General features: G+C 39.9%; 1 protein-coding gene across 4 annotated transcripts in view; it reads left to right on the plus strand.

The window, feature by feature from the left end:
- The window catches only part of LOC146831607 (uncharacterized), a 331737-nt gene that overhangs the window by 30955 nt on the left and 283119 nt on the right, over positions 1–17663 (plus strand). For 2 of the 4 annotated variants that reach the window (XM_085605955.1, XM_085605956.1), the window contains exons 3-6: positions 5392–5460; positions 14128–14146; positions 14962–15003; positions 16199–16270. In XM_085605955.1, coding sequence (XP_085462081.1) covers positions 5392–5460; positions 14128–14146; positions 14962–15003; positions 16199–16270 — 202 coding nt within the window. The remainder of the gene's footprint in view (positions 1–5391; positions 5461–14127; positions 14147–14961; positions 15004–16198; positions 16271–17663) is intronic. The other 2 variants (XM_085605957.1, XM_085605958.1) reach the window with 1 other exon arrangement.

The raw sequence follows: 17663 nt of genomic DNA on the forward strand, positions 1-17663 counted from the left end.
GTTCTAACCCCAGAAACTCAACCCCAAAGACAGAGTACTTATACCTGGTAACCAATAACTGCATTTCTCTCCATAGGAATACATTGGCTGTTTTTCTCTGATAAATGTTCTAAGTGTGGAGTTGATTTGTATGGAAACCTGAAAAACTACAACTGTGGAAAACTGATTTTACTTACCTTTTCCCTAGGAAATGTCCCAGTGTGATATCTTGTCATATCACACTGAGTAGAAAAATTAACTGAAAAGTATTCTGTACAGTAATTTCGAATCCTTGACTTACCTGTATTTCAAATGACTGCATTTGAACCTGCATTCAATTGTAAACACTGCATAATATTTTGCAAAGTATTTATTTCACGTACCTGTGCCGTGCTTGGGTTGGTTCTAGAAATAAAATAAGTTAATAATATATTTATACAAACAAAAGTTGTCTGAGCTCAGTCTTCGAGTGTGTGACATAATTTGCTGATTGAGTGTGTACAACAAATGCTTAACACTACCCTCTGATAAAGCCTTTCTGCTTGCCAACACTACCACAAATAGAGAGTAAGGTGCTATCTACTTTTACCTCTGCCTACATTTGGGGTTCCACTGGACTCTGCGCACACTATACGTCATTTTGGTATAGGGTATACAGAGCCAGCTTCCTACTAGTACTATTTGGATAAATGTGTAGGCTTCTTCACCTGATAGTTACAGACATACTGTAAACTTGTGCTTTTGTGTGGGCGACAAAATTAATGTAGTTCTGTGTGTGGAGGATGTTCCCAGGTTTTTAGGTCTCGCCTGGCGAACGCAGCGCGAAGCGCTGTCGCCAGCGAGATCTATTGTTGCTGACTTGCCTCGGAAGTGGGACAGGAGATGGGCACGCGCAGGCTTTTGGTGGATTGGAGCCTGTGTACGCGCTTGTAATGAAAGTGTACAGCCACGCAGCGTGCACATTTCCTGTCCCCCTTCCGTCCTCAGCAGCCTCATGCACTTTCACTTTCCATTCCCCCCGTCGCCTCCACGGAAACAGCTTGTTTTATCGTGTCTACCTTCATTTGTCTATCCTCTCGTCGTCGGAGCTCTAGATTACCCTCAACAATCATCTCATCCACACCGCTCTTAATTATACATATTCACACACCACCCCAACACATTCTGCCAAAACACATGACTAATAAACCTTTTACTCCTCTTTCACTCGCACTCCGCCACTAAGCTGCTTAAAACACCTGCTGCTCCAAAGTGCCTGTCCTCTCATCCACAAACACCTCTGATCCTCCCACACAGCCATCGTAGATTCCTACTGCCCGACAACCATGACTTCCGTCCCCCTTCACTTACCCACCATATAGTACTTCCCTGTGCCGCTGCAATCACAGAGCAGTGTATCTTGGCCTTTACCTTTGGAACAGATGCTCGTGTCGTCGCCCTTCGGTGCCGTTACCTCTTTGCATCTCACCCCGGCTTGGAACAGAAACCAGACCATGCCTACGCCGATCAGTGTCAGGCACTGATACTGGGTGCAGAGGACGCCACTCAACTAGTCTTGGCAGTGAAAGGAGCCTCGTGTCAGCAGCCAATAGGATTGTACGTCACCTAAGAGTTGCGTGCCCCGACTGCTTCCACAGCTGTGCAGTGTAAGATGCGCTGTGAACTTCTCGCGCCGTGATTATTTGAGAACTTGTCCGCACGTCACCAGCTGTCACTTTTGCGATTAGCGGCCACAGAGTAAACAAACTGTGCGAGGCCGAAAATAGAGCAAAGATGTAGGCTACCAAATAGGCGTTCGTTCATTGACGACAAATTCCGAGTGCTTATGGCAGTTCCGAACATGCTCGAATTCAAATTAAAAAGATGCCTCTTTGTTTTTTTTTTAAGGCAAGCGGTCACGTAAACCCCCTTTCAAAGTGAACAAGCATTAAAAATGCAATAAGTCTCGCCTTTCATTAAGTTAAAGCCATTTGCTTTCCTCTACAATACCCTTAGCAAAGCAAATGGCTTTAACTTAATCAAAGGCGAGACCTATTGCATTTTCAATGCTTGTTGTTTATTGTTCTGTGGTTACTTGCTGTTGTCATGGTACACCTCTGGGATACACTGACAATTGCAGCTTTCACTATCCTGAGAGAAATCGGTCCATTCTACTTTTCTGTTAAAAAAAAAAATATATATATATATATATCCCCCCCCCCCCCCCCCCCCCCCCCCCCAAAGTATGTGCACACAGCTCAGGGCCACTGACGTTATGCGTCGGGTAACATCAAATTATGTGGCAGGGTTGACTACTAAATTTATACAGCAAGAAAAGGCAAATAATGTAGCATGTTTTGGTACTAATTACTATTTTCAGGCCCACTGGAAGTGTGCGGCAGAGGAGGGCCAAATTATGCGGCAGAGCGGAGTAAAATGTGTCAAAAGTCAAATTTTGCAGCATAATGCGTCTCATTAGTTTGTAATTTTTAAACTTTTTTTTATTCAAAGCTTGTTTTTATTGGTAACATTGCATTATATCACATCATAAACATTTGTCATATACATATTACATGATGTCCATGATTCTTTTGAGATCGTTCTTAATATGCCAACATACAGCTAGCTGCACTCGCCTAGTGGATAACTATATACTGCAAGGTACTTTAATTTTTTTTATAATGAGCTTAGTACATAAACAAAAAAAATTGCCCCCCCATCCCCCTCCCTTGGCAGCGATCAGCAGATTTTAAACTTGTTAAGTCTGTCTGGGCATTGGCTTAATCTCAGTATCAGTTTAACACTCTCATATATCGATCACCAACAGAAAGGTGACCAATCAACCTTTGCAAGGGCATTCCACTGCACGGCAACCCATGTTGCTGCGGTTTTAGTAACTTTTGAACCGTTTAAGCTAGAAGCAAAAACTTCTTACAAATAAAATATGCAGATTATGCAGCAGATGATGGATTATGTGGCACCTCTACAATTATGTCGAAAAACGCAGCAGCAGCACACTCATAATTCCTGTGGCCCTGGTTATTTTGTAATTTCTTTACACATGGTAATACTGCCTGGGCAAAAATTTGAAAACCTTAGTACTAGTTTATCAACCAAATACAGATAAATACCTAAAAGATGACCAGTTAACCTTTTGTAAACAGCCTTCTACTGTGCTTGAACCAACGTTGATATGTCATTAGTATGTTTTTATCGGTTTGGGCTAGAAACAACATTTATTTTTGCCATTATCCAGTCATACATTGGTTATATTCTAAATAATGGTTACAGCAGATCAGCATATGTAAAGAAATAGTGCAGGAACACAAAATGTGCATTTTTCTTTGTTTTCCTTTTGCTATGAGTGACAACCTGGAGCCAAACAAAGTAAAAACAAAACTAGCTCTAACCAGGAAACTTTAACCTACCCCTTCCCTCCTGCCAATAGCCTCCAGTGATGGTGCATACAACCTACCTAAAGTGTCCCATACTGATGATGAGCAGCAGCAGGAAGAATAGGTTGCTCCAGTGTTTCAAAAACAGGCACCTGTTTACCATTATTTAGTGAAATTAAAATTGTAGCAAAAACAAGTAGAGAACTAACCGCTCATCCCATGCCTTGGTTATGGAATATTTTCTCAGACTAGCTCTCTCTTATCTTTGTAACAGGGTACTTTCAGATTGGAACCAAGAAAGTGAGCCTTTGATCCAAGTTAAGCAACTTAAGAACTCCTACCCAATATGAGAGGAGCGAAAGGCAGGACCACAGCATAGGCAGCAAATCACCAATTGCCAATTTAAGCAATGCATGTAGCTTTGATATCTGGACATATCTTAACATGAGCAGGTGTAAGGTAGTTAAAAATATTAAATGTATCTAAAACTGTAACCAGGCAACACCTCGTGGGAGTAATAGAATGTCTTAGTCCAGCTAGTATCATGCAAGGGCCTAGCCTGATCTGATGGCAATTAGCCCAGAGAGAAGCCCCTGATAAGTCCCCTGCTGCAGAAAGGATCTCTAGAGGAATTTAATCAATTTATTGCCAGTCCCTGCGGTTTAAAGTGCCTGGTATGCCTTATGTTGGGTTGGTGTACGGTGGCGAATTTGAAATAAGGTTCTTAGTGTCTTCTTAATTTACTCTGAAGTGAGAAACTGACCTGGGGGAAGGCCAGACTCTGCTATAAACACCAGGAGTCCAGGAACTCGCCATTTACAAACAGTTTCCCAAGTGTTGAAAAACAAAAGCTGTTCATCCTCTTTGACATCTAATGCGTTTTTGTTATGTGTGAACTATGTACTACCACTCACCCAGGAATTGATTAACTAGGCTACCAATAGAGAAAAAACTGGAAATTGTCTAGGTGGTTTGAAACAGAAGACCGAAATTAACTCTAGAGATATTGGGGACAAATAATCCAATAGATATCTAATTCGATCATTTTCATGTTACCAGTCATATCTGATGTAGAATTTGTTACAGAGCAATGTTTTGCGTTGCTGGATAAAAGCATGACCACGATTACAATCTTCATCCTTTGTGAAATCCTCACTCTACTGCTGATTGTCTTTGGGGTCTCTCATACTTACACCAGTCCTACCAAGCATCGACTACAACTATTGTCTACAGGCAGGGAACCTCAGCAAAACAAACATTCTGTAAAAAGCTATTGCATCTAACCTCCTCCTTCCTCTAAAAAGATTTGGCAAGATCGCACCAGTGCCAATCACTCCTTTGGGTGTCAAAAAGCAGGTACTTCTTTTTATAACCATCAGCCGCAAGGAATTTGGAAGCCATACTTCATGCTTAACTCTCGCAACAAATGCTTTCTTACCACCAGAAAAGAAGACCCCTAAAATGGAATCTTGCTGTATTTTGCAAAATGCAGTTGGTTTCGAGGATGGTCCCTGCATGGGCATTGCTTCACATTTATGTGGCTCCTCATTCTAGATCAACCTTATCCACCTAGTGTACATTTTGGAAATGGAGAGGTTTTGAGACTTTTTTTCGACCTGAAATAGGGCCGAACCTGCACATAATTTTTCCAGGTTGGTATTCTTCCAACCACAGCAGACCTTTTTAATCACTCCCACTTTATCTTGTAGGTGTTTTGAAGCAGTCAAACCAACGCAAAGCTTCTCTGAATCAAGATCTCTTCTTTTACATATGCTTAGTGTTGGTTTTTAGATTAGTAGTAGTTTGAAGTGGACTTTTTCACTGTTGAATTTCCAAAATGAATGTTCGGACTGGTTTGGCATGTAATTTTTGTTGTTATTTTGAACAAGTTTGCTTTTGCTTCATGATTGATCACTTTGCAGTTTAGAAGTTAACTATGTGCAAATCTTCCTTTACTCAGCAGTTGCTCTTTCTAGCCATTTGATGAGGAGTCGTCTTTACTCTTTGGTTCTTAATGTGTTTATTATTACATTTATAGACCTGTCAAGTTCCCTGTCTCGATCTGGTAATTCTTCAAGGACATTATCAAGGGGCAAAGCATAAAAAGGTAATATTTTACAGTTTATTCTGTAGGTACGTTTATAGCAGACTTTCATAGTTTAAAGCAATTTTAATTCTCATATATCCCATTATAATGAAAAGGGTTATTTCAATAGATTCACTGTTTGCATATTTGAATCTCTTTTGCTTTTTATTTGCATTTTAAGGTCCTTGAAGATTCAGGGTTACTCTATTGTGTTTAACGAACACATCCGTTCACAGGAAAAATACTATGCTTCCCTTACCAGTAGTTTGTACGGAAAGGTATTTTGTTTTTAAAAGCTAGGAGAAAGATGAAAACTGCTGTGCTAATAAAAATTAATCCATATGTTGTTGGCCGTGAGTGCGCGGTCTGGGGGGGAGGAAAGGATGTTAGGAATGTCCCTTGTATGAATGCTGAGAGTTTGACTATTTTAAAGCATGTTAAGATGGCATTATATGTTTCTGATGTTATTTATGTGTTGCAAAAACATGTCTAGTGTTTAGAAATATCATCAAGTCACAGAGAATGAAGAGTGGAGGAGTGACTGTACCTGGATGTTAGTGTGAATATTGCCTCTGTAGAATATAGGGACAAGGCAAAGAACTAGCTTGCCTTTGGCTAAGATTGGACACTAATTGACGCTTTATCACCACTGCTTAATTTATATGCAATAAGTAATTGGGTGTGTGGAAATAACATTAGCCACTTGGGATGAATCATTGGTCAAGTCAGCTCTAAAGTTGTTGAAACTGGAATGACCAAGACATATGTGGCACATTGCGCCCTTTGAGATTTCCTTGTTTTCCTAGCCTATTCAGGTGGATCAATCCTCCAGTTTTACATAAATTATGCACTTTGTTTTTTGCAAGTGGTGCACAAGACATACCGGTTGCTGCATAGGAGACTAGCAGTCCGCTATCTTTTTCCCCTATTATATCAAACTTCTTTAGGTATCCTCCATTCTTATAGAATATTTAATCCCTGGCACAGCAGGCATTCATCTCACGATCCCAGTCGCTCAGCTTTGGATATCCTGTGGCACCCCATATCCCCCCCCCCCCCCATCCTCCCAATTCCTGTGCAAATTCTCTTTTTGCCAGTAGAAGGCCTAATTTTATCAGGGGTTTCTTATATGATGTTGCTTCTCATTCTCTCCATATTTCCAATATTACTAGAAATGCCTGCGCCGCTTTGAGCTCCTTGGGTGTCCTCTATTCTTTTTATTGCTCCCTCCTACACTGTTTGTAGCTGTGGACCCTCCTTTAAAGTATGGAGGAAGTTACCATTCCTGCCACAGTTGCATAGGCCCATCTCATACCAGGTTCTGCCTTTTATGTTCTGGGTGACTCTGGTATGATACTCTTGCTGTATCTTCAGTTGGATCAAGTGGAAACATGGTTTTATTGATACTCACTCCAAACTTCGTAGACTAGTTCTCCATCAGTTTGCCAATGTGCCCTCAGCTGGTTCAGTGCATCCTGCTTATTTCTCATCAGTGTGTTGTAGTTTAGAGAGATTACCTTTGTAGTCATGTGGCCGTCCAGCAATCTGCTTTCCAAGGGTAGCCTTCCTTGGTGAAGTCTTTGCTTGCAATGCATGGCATATTTGTGAATATTTAACATTTGTGAGGGCGCCGTTCCATATTCAACCCTCTGCTAATCAAATGTCATGATACAGTTTGTGACCCTCACATCTAGTGTAGAGAGACCAATATCGCCCCATTTTTTCAAAACCGTTCTCTCCGCCACCGACCAAGTTTCGTACTTGACGGGGGATTACTAATCTCACCTGGGTAGCTTTGTATTATTTTAGAGTGCTTTCTTTGCTATCCTTTATGCATTCTTTGTATGTAGATCTTTCGGGGGTAGATAGTGCTATCCGTGACAGATCTAGCCATGGTAGAGATTTTAGCAATCTGTTTATTGCTAGGAAGAATGCATTTGGCAGAGCGTATGGGCTAGTGTATGGGCTGTTGTGCAATATGTAGGTGAATCAGGATAGTGCAAACATTTTAAAGATTGGCTCCCTTCCTATGAGCGAGAGTGCCTGCTGCGCCCTTCAATAATATTTTACATCAGTCTTTAAACAATGGAGTAGTGAGGCCAGGTTATCTTTGCAGCCCTTTCTCTAGTTATCCATAGTCCCAGGTATTTGAAATGTCTGCGAATTAATGGCATGTGGAGGAGTCTGGTGAGTATCCAACTGCCCATAGGGAACATCAGGAATTTCTCCTATTTGATTCTCAGCCCAAATGTTTCCCATACACCGCAATTGTATGCTATTTATGATCTGGGATATGCATTAATTGGATCTGTTGTAGTTTTTTCAGTGGTGAACCTGTAAGTCTTTTGCAGATTCAGTGTAATAACTATTTTATAGTCCATTCTCTACCTAATTGTTTCTGCTATAAGCTGTTGTAACGAGTGCAGTAGTGCTCGCAATTTTAAATTTGAGGTAATTAAAAAATATAAAGATCATGAAAAAGGGCAGTTGAGACCTTTTTTCATTTTTATCTTTTTGTTACAGGTTTGTTAAGAACTTTTTTTGTGTAATGGCTTTTACAATCTATCCCATTTTTAGCTTTGTGGGTAATGACGCTTGCGCAATTTGTGGCTGGTCTGTGTTATTCAATATCTCCTCTATAAGGGGCTTTGGCTTAGCCTCCTTCAGCCGTTCACTTCTTTGTCTCTAACATTCTTCATTCATTGTCAATCACATCTTGGATGAGCTCAAAGCAAGTATGTTACTCTCCTATTCTTTCTATGTATGGTTTGGGGGGCTTCCGTCCACCACATTTGAAAAGTACACTTTTTCATCATACTTTTAATTCTTTTTCTAATTCATACACAGGTCATCCTTTTTTTACTGTTTGAATGGTTTTGCACGGCAGCCAGTTTTTATTGTTGCTTTTGTCAGGATTCGACACCGGTTATCATATCTATTGATTTTTATCAATGCTAGTTATTCCATAAAGGGTTTTCCAGATTTGAAAAAAAAACCCTTTTTATTTTAGTTTAATGAAACAAGTCCGAGATTTATCACCTTTTTTCCTGAGGAATAAAAACGTATTTTAATACATCTAGCAGACGCATCATTTAGTTTTAATTCTTTTTTTGTATTCAATTTTCCTTCAATGTTTACAGTTTTTATCTTGGTCATTTGCTTGCTTACGCATTGAAACATCTCACTTTGGCAGGAGAACTGGTGGCCTATTACTTTTGTAATTTCTACCCATTTTACTGTCATCCATCTTCCTAATTGTTTTTGCTATTAGCAGGATCATACGAGATTTGGACCAATACGTGTGATTGCATTTAGTTGTTGGAACAAGTGCAGCAGTGCTCGCTTTTAAAGTGGGGCTCATTTAAAAAAAAAATTGGTTGGGGTCCAAATACATGCCTCCTCTTGATAAGGGTAAAAGAAAAAGGAAAACCGACACATTTTGAAGTGGGCACGGATGTATTTTACATGTATAATTTTCCTCTTCCTCATAGGGTCTAGTGGCTAACCATTCAAAACTAAGATGTCACACATACTGTTATTTTGTTATGTGTAGCATTTATTGTTAGATGTTCAGTTTTGTGCAGATAAGTAAACGTGTCACAAGGACAATCAAATCTCATGATACCGCTTGCGATCCTCACATCTAGTGTGATCGTCTTACTTTTTCAAACCTGTTAACTCATTCACGGACCGCGTTTCGTACTTGACCTAGGGGGACCGGGGGAGGGGGGTGGGGTAGGATTGTCAGCCACGTCCTTTTTTTTTTTTTTTTTTAATTCATTCCATTTCTTGCGCCAGTTGGATATCCCAACTCTTAATTCGATCAGTCGCCGCCTCCCAGTGTCTGAGTTTTTCATGTCACGCATTATACAAAAAGCGGGGCAAGTATTCATTGGTTATTTCATCACCTAATTATGTGGCTTTGCTACAGGGTGCAAAATGAAGGGCTGAAAGCTTGCCTTGCTCTGCAGCTATCGAAAGAATTTTGCAAAGGGGCATTTTTTCCAGACTGCAGCCGCCTTTTGCTGAATGCTTTGGTCTGTTCTCTCTGCTAAATTGTAATGCAGGCAGTAGCTGGAGCGCTGCGATGTCTTTACTAAATTTGTCCTCACCACTGAGCACGTAGTCTTTTTACGAATTTCAGTTTCATATTCTTCGTTGCCAATGGAAGATGAGGATGTCAAACAAGTAAGGTTAATGCTGATCTCCTATTTGAGCCCACTAAACCATTGTTGTGTGAATCACAGCAGGCTCAATTAGCTTGTTTTGCTGCCTTAGCAAAAGGCAGTCAATAAAGTATGTAATCTTGCTAACGTACTGTGGAGGTGCTTGTTCTTGACAACTTAAAGTGAAGTTGAAATTTGTAAAGGCTAGTAACAGGTGGAGTTCTGTATGTTGACGATCAGACCACTGGACTGTGGTTTAGGCTGTACTGATTTACCGTGTTGCCATAACACTCACCCTGTTGGCCAGAAGACACTGGGAGGATGCATTAGACTGTCTCGCTGCACTGTTCTTTGGTGCATCTTGCAGGTCATGTAAAACCTAATCCTAAAAAAAGAGAACCTCTGCTTCTCGGGGAACAGTCGTAAAATTGGTTAACATGTTAAGCATTGTGGCACTTCTTTACTGGTCCTCCTGTTCAAGGAGACTGCCCCTTGAATAACTCATATCTGACCTCTCAAGCTGACCAGGTCTAAAAAGCCTATTGTTGGACTGGCGCCAACATTTTACATTAACTTGCCCACGGACTACATTGAAGCTGTATCCATGTCTTGTAATGAGCTTTTTTGTCTCACCGCTGTCTCGGAAGGCATGACACAGAAATCCAAACATTTTCTTCAGTGTCCATTCATGATGAAATCTGGTTGAAGCATCCCACATGCATCTAGTGTTGGATGAGCAGCTCTTCATTTCACTTTAGGATTCTGCCACACGAATGCTTTAATAAGTGCCGATGTCGGCTTTCCTGCAACTTCTTTTATAATATCCACTTAATCATTTTGCACAAAGCTGTTCCTCCTTAGCGCAGCAATCCTCCTTTAACGCATTCACTGATGGCATATCAAATTGTAGTAGAGACAGCAGATTTACAAAATCGTGTGCTGCTCTTTTTACCAGTTAGGATTGTATTCTTCAGTTGGTGAAACAGCTTATTAAACATAAACCACAATCCAGCAATTTACATGGGTTACTCTAACCTAAGGCAATGGTCCAACCCTCTCTTCCATCCCTCTAATGAAGGTGCCTTTGTATCTATCCAGTTTCAAACACAATGGTCCCTAAACAGAAGATTAAACAAACAATGACTATAGACTCAATCAGTACTATATTTGAAGCTGTCCAGCCGGACAGATACCTTAATATTCAATTAGTTTCCAAAAAATGAACAAAAGATATTTGAAGAATCCCCGCAATTGATGCCGGCAGGAAGCACGCCCATGCAGCAGTGTCCTCACTACTAGGCCGATTCAGACCTAATGCTTCTAATTGATATATTGACCGCGTACGAGGTGCCATCTCCATCAATCTCATGCAGATTTGACTGCACCAGGTCCGGACGCTTACTCTGCCCCAACCCGGGCCGCTCCCGCCCCCGTGGCATATCCATGCTGCTCACTTCTGGACATTAGGCAAATGTTCCCAGGCATGCTAATGTAAATGTCCTGGTGATGATCCTAATATGTTTTGTAAGGATCGAAATGCCGTCGACTTAATGCACACCATATACACTTCTCAACTAAATATCACTAATTTTGTTTGTAACATCAGTATGTGCTACGTACAAACAACTTACTCTGCCTGCGCCTTTTCTGTTGCACCTTGTTCGTCCTATTTTGCTGAGTTGGATGCAGGCTTGTGTCCTACTTCAATTGTCTTTTGTTCATTTTTTGGAAACAAATTGAATATTAAAGTATCTGTCCGGCTGGACAGCTTCAAATATAGTACTGATTGAGTCTATATTCATTGTTTGTATAATCTTCTGTTTAGGGACCATTGTGTTTGAAACTAGTAAACTACCCAAGGTCCCTGACCAATAGTAATTGGGCCCCCTTGTTTGTCAAAGCTGTGTATCTATCCAGGCTTTAAGAATATCACATTTGACCATATCCAACCCCAGCCCCAAGAGTACTCTTTTGCACGTGTTACCATCTATATCATATGTAATGTATAGTAGGACAATCCTGGGATTTCTGGGTATATTCCAGGCATGCATCTACTTCTTCCCAAAAGGACCGAAGCACAGTGCAGCTCCAGGCTGTATGTATGTTAAAAAAATCCCCACATGGCAGTGCACAGCAAGCATAGCTGTGATTTCAATAGCCTCCATTTTCCACAGCTTCACCCTTGTGAGATGTACTCGATGTAGACAATTCAGTTGGATACTATGAAACCGAAAGGCTATGTCATCCTCTCTGGAACCCAGCCAGAACCTCCTGTCAGTCGTTTTCGGTGAGCACACCTAGGTACATCGAAGTGCATAGTACATTATCGGCTGTACTGTAAGTGTTTCAAAACAATATTTAATTTTAACTGTGCACGTATGGTAAATGGCAGTGCATTTGGTTCCGGAGACAGACTACTCATTTAAATGAGGCGCTTCACAAGCTAATCTGCAGAGGCTTCATATGTACATAAAGCTGTGCAAATCCACTCTATAACTCTGGGTGCTTGGAGAAATCTGAGTCACACTTGGTTAACAGTAGCATCAGCTGTTTTTCTGAACTCTTTGCATATTGTGAGTAGTTCCATCTTAATCTTAGCTATTATGCTCATGTAATATGTTTACATGCTGGCTTCCTGCTTTATTGTGGATGTTTGCCAATTATTGTTGGTATTTTCTCTTTTGTTGGCATTTGAGGTGGGCCTCTGCTGTGTTTTAGCTTGTGAATTAACCAATCCTGAAATAATTTCAGTGGTGGTGGTTTAGATTATTTGGGGTAGTTGTCAGTCACCAAGCGTTTGCCCCATTGACTAGCTTGAGGCTTGATGGGCACTTGTAATTACGAAGCTGGCAATTACATTTCTCTAGTAATGTTAAGCAAGTTATGCGTCACGGTTTCTTTTTATTTATTTATTTTAACCAGCAGGCGCTGCATTATCATAAATATGTGGCAGTTTAATATGTGTTGTGTTTTTGTCTTTTGTGTGTCCATTTTACTAACCGCTTTACAATCCACAGTTTATTCTGCCTTCTTAAAGGTCTGACTTTATTTTACAATATTAAGTAGCTCACTTTGTCATTTTTCTTACAAAACGCATAGCAGAGAAGGTGAATCAGTCAAAGTAATTCCCTATAGTTATTTTGTTGTGTATATGAAATTGCTATATGGTTTGTATTTTTGGTATGTGATTTGAACTTTTAATGGGTTCGCTTAACCTGTTATATTGTTGCAACTGCGTATGTTTAGGGATTGTTTAGAGCAGTGGTGTCTCATTTCCTGGGTGCTTTGTATGTTTTGTTGTGACACGTTAGCTGGCGTCCTATTGTTGCACTCCAAAACAACTAAATTTAGTTGAATATTTGTTTGATAACAATGATGTATTTGCTGATATCCGTGCAGGCTTAAACTGCAGTGTTATCTCAGGGTGTGCCTTAAAGCTTAGAAGTTGTAGAAGCCCCACCGGCTTTTTCCCGCTGTAACTTTAAATAGGGCTGAACCTGTTTTTACGCAGGCTAGTTAATGGCATTGTATTTTGAAAATTCCCTTTGTTCTTTTGAACTACCCCCAGTGACCGTCTTTGGATAGGCTCTTTTTCAGAGCATCTCAGAGCTTGGCTGATTAGACAAAATTATGGTAATAGTTTAAGTTTGTCTGCACTGTTTTCTGTTTGTGGTGTGGTTCCGATTATCTCAATACTTTAATTTCAAATGTTCGTGTTTCTCGTGATGGGTAAGTATTTGATAAATTCCAAGTACTAAACATTTTGATTTGTTGTTGGTGCCCTCAGAATTTGTTGTATCCAGTCTGTCGCCTGTATCACCTCACATATCTGTGCTTTCTTGGTTGGAGTTTATAGTTAAACTGTTTCTCAGATCACCTTTTGCACTTCTCTACCATCTTTCGACTAGTGAAGTCGAGTAGTTGACATCAGCATAGTTTGGCAGGGTGCAAAGGTAGCCTCCTATTCGTGAGACAGTGAGTGGTTACAAAACTCATCTCTAGTGTGTTCAAAGTGAGCTCATGAGACCCCAGGCATTGTAATAATGACATCTAAATGACATTTCAACAATGTCTACTTCTTATCATTGGGGGAAAACCCGTTTTTGCCAAAAATAAAATCCTCTTTTTTTTCCCCCTCACTTTAATGGTGGCTACAGAATGTTACAATAGATTTGGTCAGTGTTGGCAATCTTAACTTACCTTTTTTTGCTATAGCAATAAGTGCACTTTCTATTCTCTAGTGCTACACCCTTGTGATTGCGCCATTTCTTAATCGCTTAGCATAGTTGCTCTGTGTTAACCTTAATATCGTTGGAAATCTTGCCTCCGTGATACCCACATTAACAGCTATTTGCAGAATGCCATAAAAGGCTGGACTTCAAAAGAAAGTTAGCCTTCAATGAGTAACGTCTGCAAATACTGTTACGGAATTGAGTAACATGTTTGAAAGATATACATGCATTAACAGGAACTTTTCTTATTTTTTTTTTATTTTGGGATCAACTCATCTCGTCGTATTAAGATGAAAGCGATGTTGAGTGGTAAGTGATTTTTTTTTTTTCCCCTCCCTTCGGAAACTATTTTACTCTCATTGTTTTTTCTACTTCGGGTAGTTTTTTTTGGGGGGGCGAACAAACTTCTTTTCAATACATCATTTCACATCTCCTTTTTTACAAGCTTTTTCTTCATTGTCATTTTATTGATGCTGATCCATCCTTTTGATGGATTTTTCTTTTTCCTTTTGAAGAATTGCTTTTTATCCCCAGGTTTGTCTTCAAATGCAGCAAGTAAGACTTTAGTATTTCTTTGGAAATCTACCTTTTTCAAACAGACGTTAAATTCAGCAGCACAGTTTTGTGGATTGTTTTTGCCCTCCATTTGTATGTAATCGATTACTAGTTATTAACCTCTGTTAAGTAACTACTTACACCTTTTGCTGTTGGTTACTAAACATTTGTGATTCAACTCAGTGATCGATTATGTCTGTAAACTCCTTGCTGCATTGCCACCTGAAGCCCAAATTGGGGCGGGGGGTCTCCTTATGTGCATATTACAAAATGTCATCTAATCTGGTTAGAAGAGTGGTTTAAGCCCTAGTTACTATTTTATTTTTTTAGGGTATGGTGTGTAATAAGCGCTGTGAATTCTATTTTCTGTGTAGATGTTCTCATTTGTCAGATGTTAGTTGCATAGCATGGTGGAGAATCACTTCAAACCAGTCACATGAGTGTTTTACTCTTATTTAATGCATATAAAGTTTTGAAGGAGTTAGATTGTTTTAGTGCATTGAAAGTCAAAAAATATATGTACATGTATGTATTCTGCTGCAAGCACTTACAGCTATTTTGTCTGGCAGGTGAAGATGTTAAAGCGACCCAGGAAATGGCAAAATCTCCAGGTAAATCACTTGTGATGGATTTTTATATTTGATCCCTTTTTTTTTTTTATTCTGTTTTGAATGTGTCGCACTGTTAACTATGGCCCAGAAAATATATTTGCCTGCTGTTTGAATTTTCACCTTTTCGTTTCAGCAATATAGCATAAAAGTAAATCATCACAGCAGTATCATATTGAGGAAAAAAGATAGTGAAGTGAATGTTTAAATATCCTAGTTCACTGAGCTGCAGAATCCTACTACTCAAAGGAGGATTTTCATACACTGGATGCCTAGTAGGGTGGGAAGAATATGCCTAATGAACCAGCTAGCTGTTGGATACTGCATGGCATTAAGTTGTGCAAAGAACATTTCTATAAAGCTTATATTTCTTCCATCACCTGCCATTCATAGGATGTGTTTTTGTAGCCAAACCAGTGATAGTTTTGTTTCTCCCAGAGCACTGTAAAATGTTGTTTTCAGCTGAAGCCATTGGGGCTTTCTGATGCATAGGGCACTACATAAGCTCTCTTAACGTTAAACCAATGCCTTTTGCATTGAAAGAAAAGCTTGCTAGAACTAAACAAACAACTTTTATGAGAGCAATTAAATTGACCATTTGTTGCAAATGACCCCAAGTAACACTCCTAAGCCTGTATTTCCTGTAGGGCACTTTGTCCTTGTCCCGCTGTGGCACACCTTTAACTGGGTATGCTTTTTGTAGACTTGGACAATACACGTTAATACAGTAAATGCTCTGGCCCCAGCATACCTGTAAGCTGGTACATGCCCTTGTGGCAGCGCATTAGTTAGTCGTACAGGTTGTTTGAAGCCATTGCTCCACCTTTCACTGTGCAGAGAGAGGGCAAGCGGCCTAACTTTAATTGGGGGGCATATGTCTCCCCCTGCAGGAGGGTCCAGTGAATTAATTCCAATTGTCTGCAAAGAACTGACTTGGGGGGGGGGGGGGGGGGGGGAGGTTGGTTGGTTGGTTGGTCATGGGATTCCAACCTTTCCTCTCTTCCATGGGGTTCTTACTTGGTGCAGAGTCAAGATGCGTCTCCTGATGACCTCTTTGCCACTGTACCTGGACTATAGCACAAGCTATGCCCATATGCAAATAGTGCCATGCTGCAGTATTTTGTAGGCCTGTTTGAAAACGTGTCTTGTCTTGACAACCTGTTTTATAAAGTGCAATATTGTGAATGTTCTTTTACAGAGCCGAAGGAAACATTTTCTGAAAGAGCCTTGAAATACTATATTTTAAGCCCCACCAGAGAGCCCCTGATCGGTATGTTTCTTTATTTCTTTGTACAGGGGTGTGATATATAGTTAGTAAAAGAAGAGTGAAATGTGAAATACATTTGAAATTGCAATACTTTCCAATATTTTGTTTCAAACTGGTTACATTTTTCAGTTTGATATTTGTACTATGACCGGAGCGAAGCTGGGCCATTGGAAAATGTATTTTAGGCTGTATAGAGTTGGGGCTAATGGAATTTTTCAACATCTGAGAATTGTATTATGGGGTGGGTTAACTAAATTATGTGGCAAGTAAAGGCAAGTTTAATTCAGCACATTGTTTGACAGTGTAATTTAGCTATTTGGAAATGTGAAATACACTATAATCTGTGCAGATGTTTTACTTCATTGACAAATTGAATACAGAAATCAGCACCAAATTGTTTAACCATTGCAAAGTATCTGCCACTGTGCTGCGTGGAGGAGCGTGGCACTTTTGAGATTTACGTTTGATCGATTTAAGCTAGAAAGAAAATCTGTAAATTATGCACAAGATTTTACATTATGCAAGTGCAGTAAATCCAAAACTATGTGGAAAACGCAGCAGCTACAGAGGTGCGTATTAACAGTGGTCTTGATTATAGCACGTTACTCAGGACAATGTTGTATCCTTGTAAATGTGGCCTTTCCTAATCTAAATGCGGGAAAATCCTGATTTTATTAAAGACAGGGGAGAGTATTATGCTCTTTAGATAGCAGAAACAAAGTCAAACTCCAATAACAGCTGTGCTGTAAATCATCACAATGATGGAGGTATCAGTGTAGAAGAAACCATGGGGAAAAAGTACTAAAATTGTGACCCTGTCTAGTATGAAGCACTGTGATGCAACCTGTAAGAAATAAAAATAATTGATGCAACGTTCTCAGAAAACGTTATAAAATAGTATTCTTTTAAACAGCAAACTACAAATAGTTTTGATATTCAGGGAAAGATGAATGTTGAGCACCAGAAGAACAGCATTTTGTTTTTCTACAAATTTTGAAAAGCAGCCTTCAATATATATCCAGTGCTCTCATATCTGAAACTTTTTTTGAAATATAGTTTAATTTTCCAATAATTTTGAAAAACATGAAAAATTACATAACTGTAACAACAAGTTGCACTTAGACCATACAAGTTTGCTTGGTTTTCTCATCTCCGGTGACCGTCTGACCATCGTAGTACAAAACAGGTACAGGATTACCCCCACAACCCCTGTGTATGTTTGAAACTACACTGTACCGCCCAACTCACTCATACATCCTGGTTTCAGCAAGTTTCTTTTAATCCAGTGTCCCTAGTGTAGCGGTTTGTCCCCCCCCACAGCGCCACGGGTAAGGCCATAATATCTCATCCAGATGCCTGCAAATTTTTTGGGGCACCCTCTACTTTTATGTCACCC

This window comes from Triturus cristatus, chromosome 5_1, assembly GCF_964204655.1.
Source record: "Triturus cristatus chromosome 5_1, aTriCri1.1, whole genome shotgun sequence".
Lineage (NCBI taxonomy): Eukaryota > Metazoa > Chordata > Amphibia > Caudata > Salamandridae > Triturus > Triturus cristatus.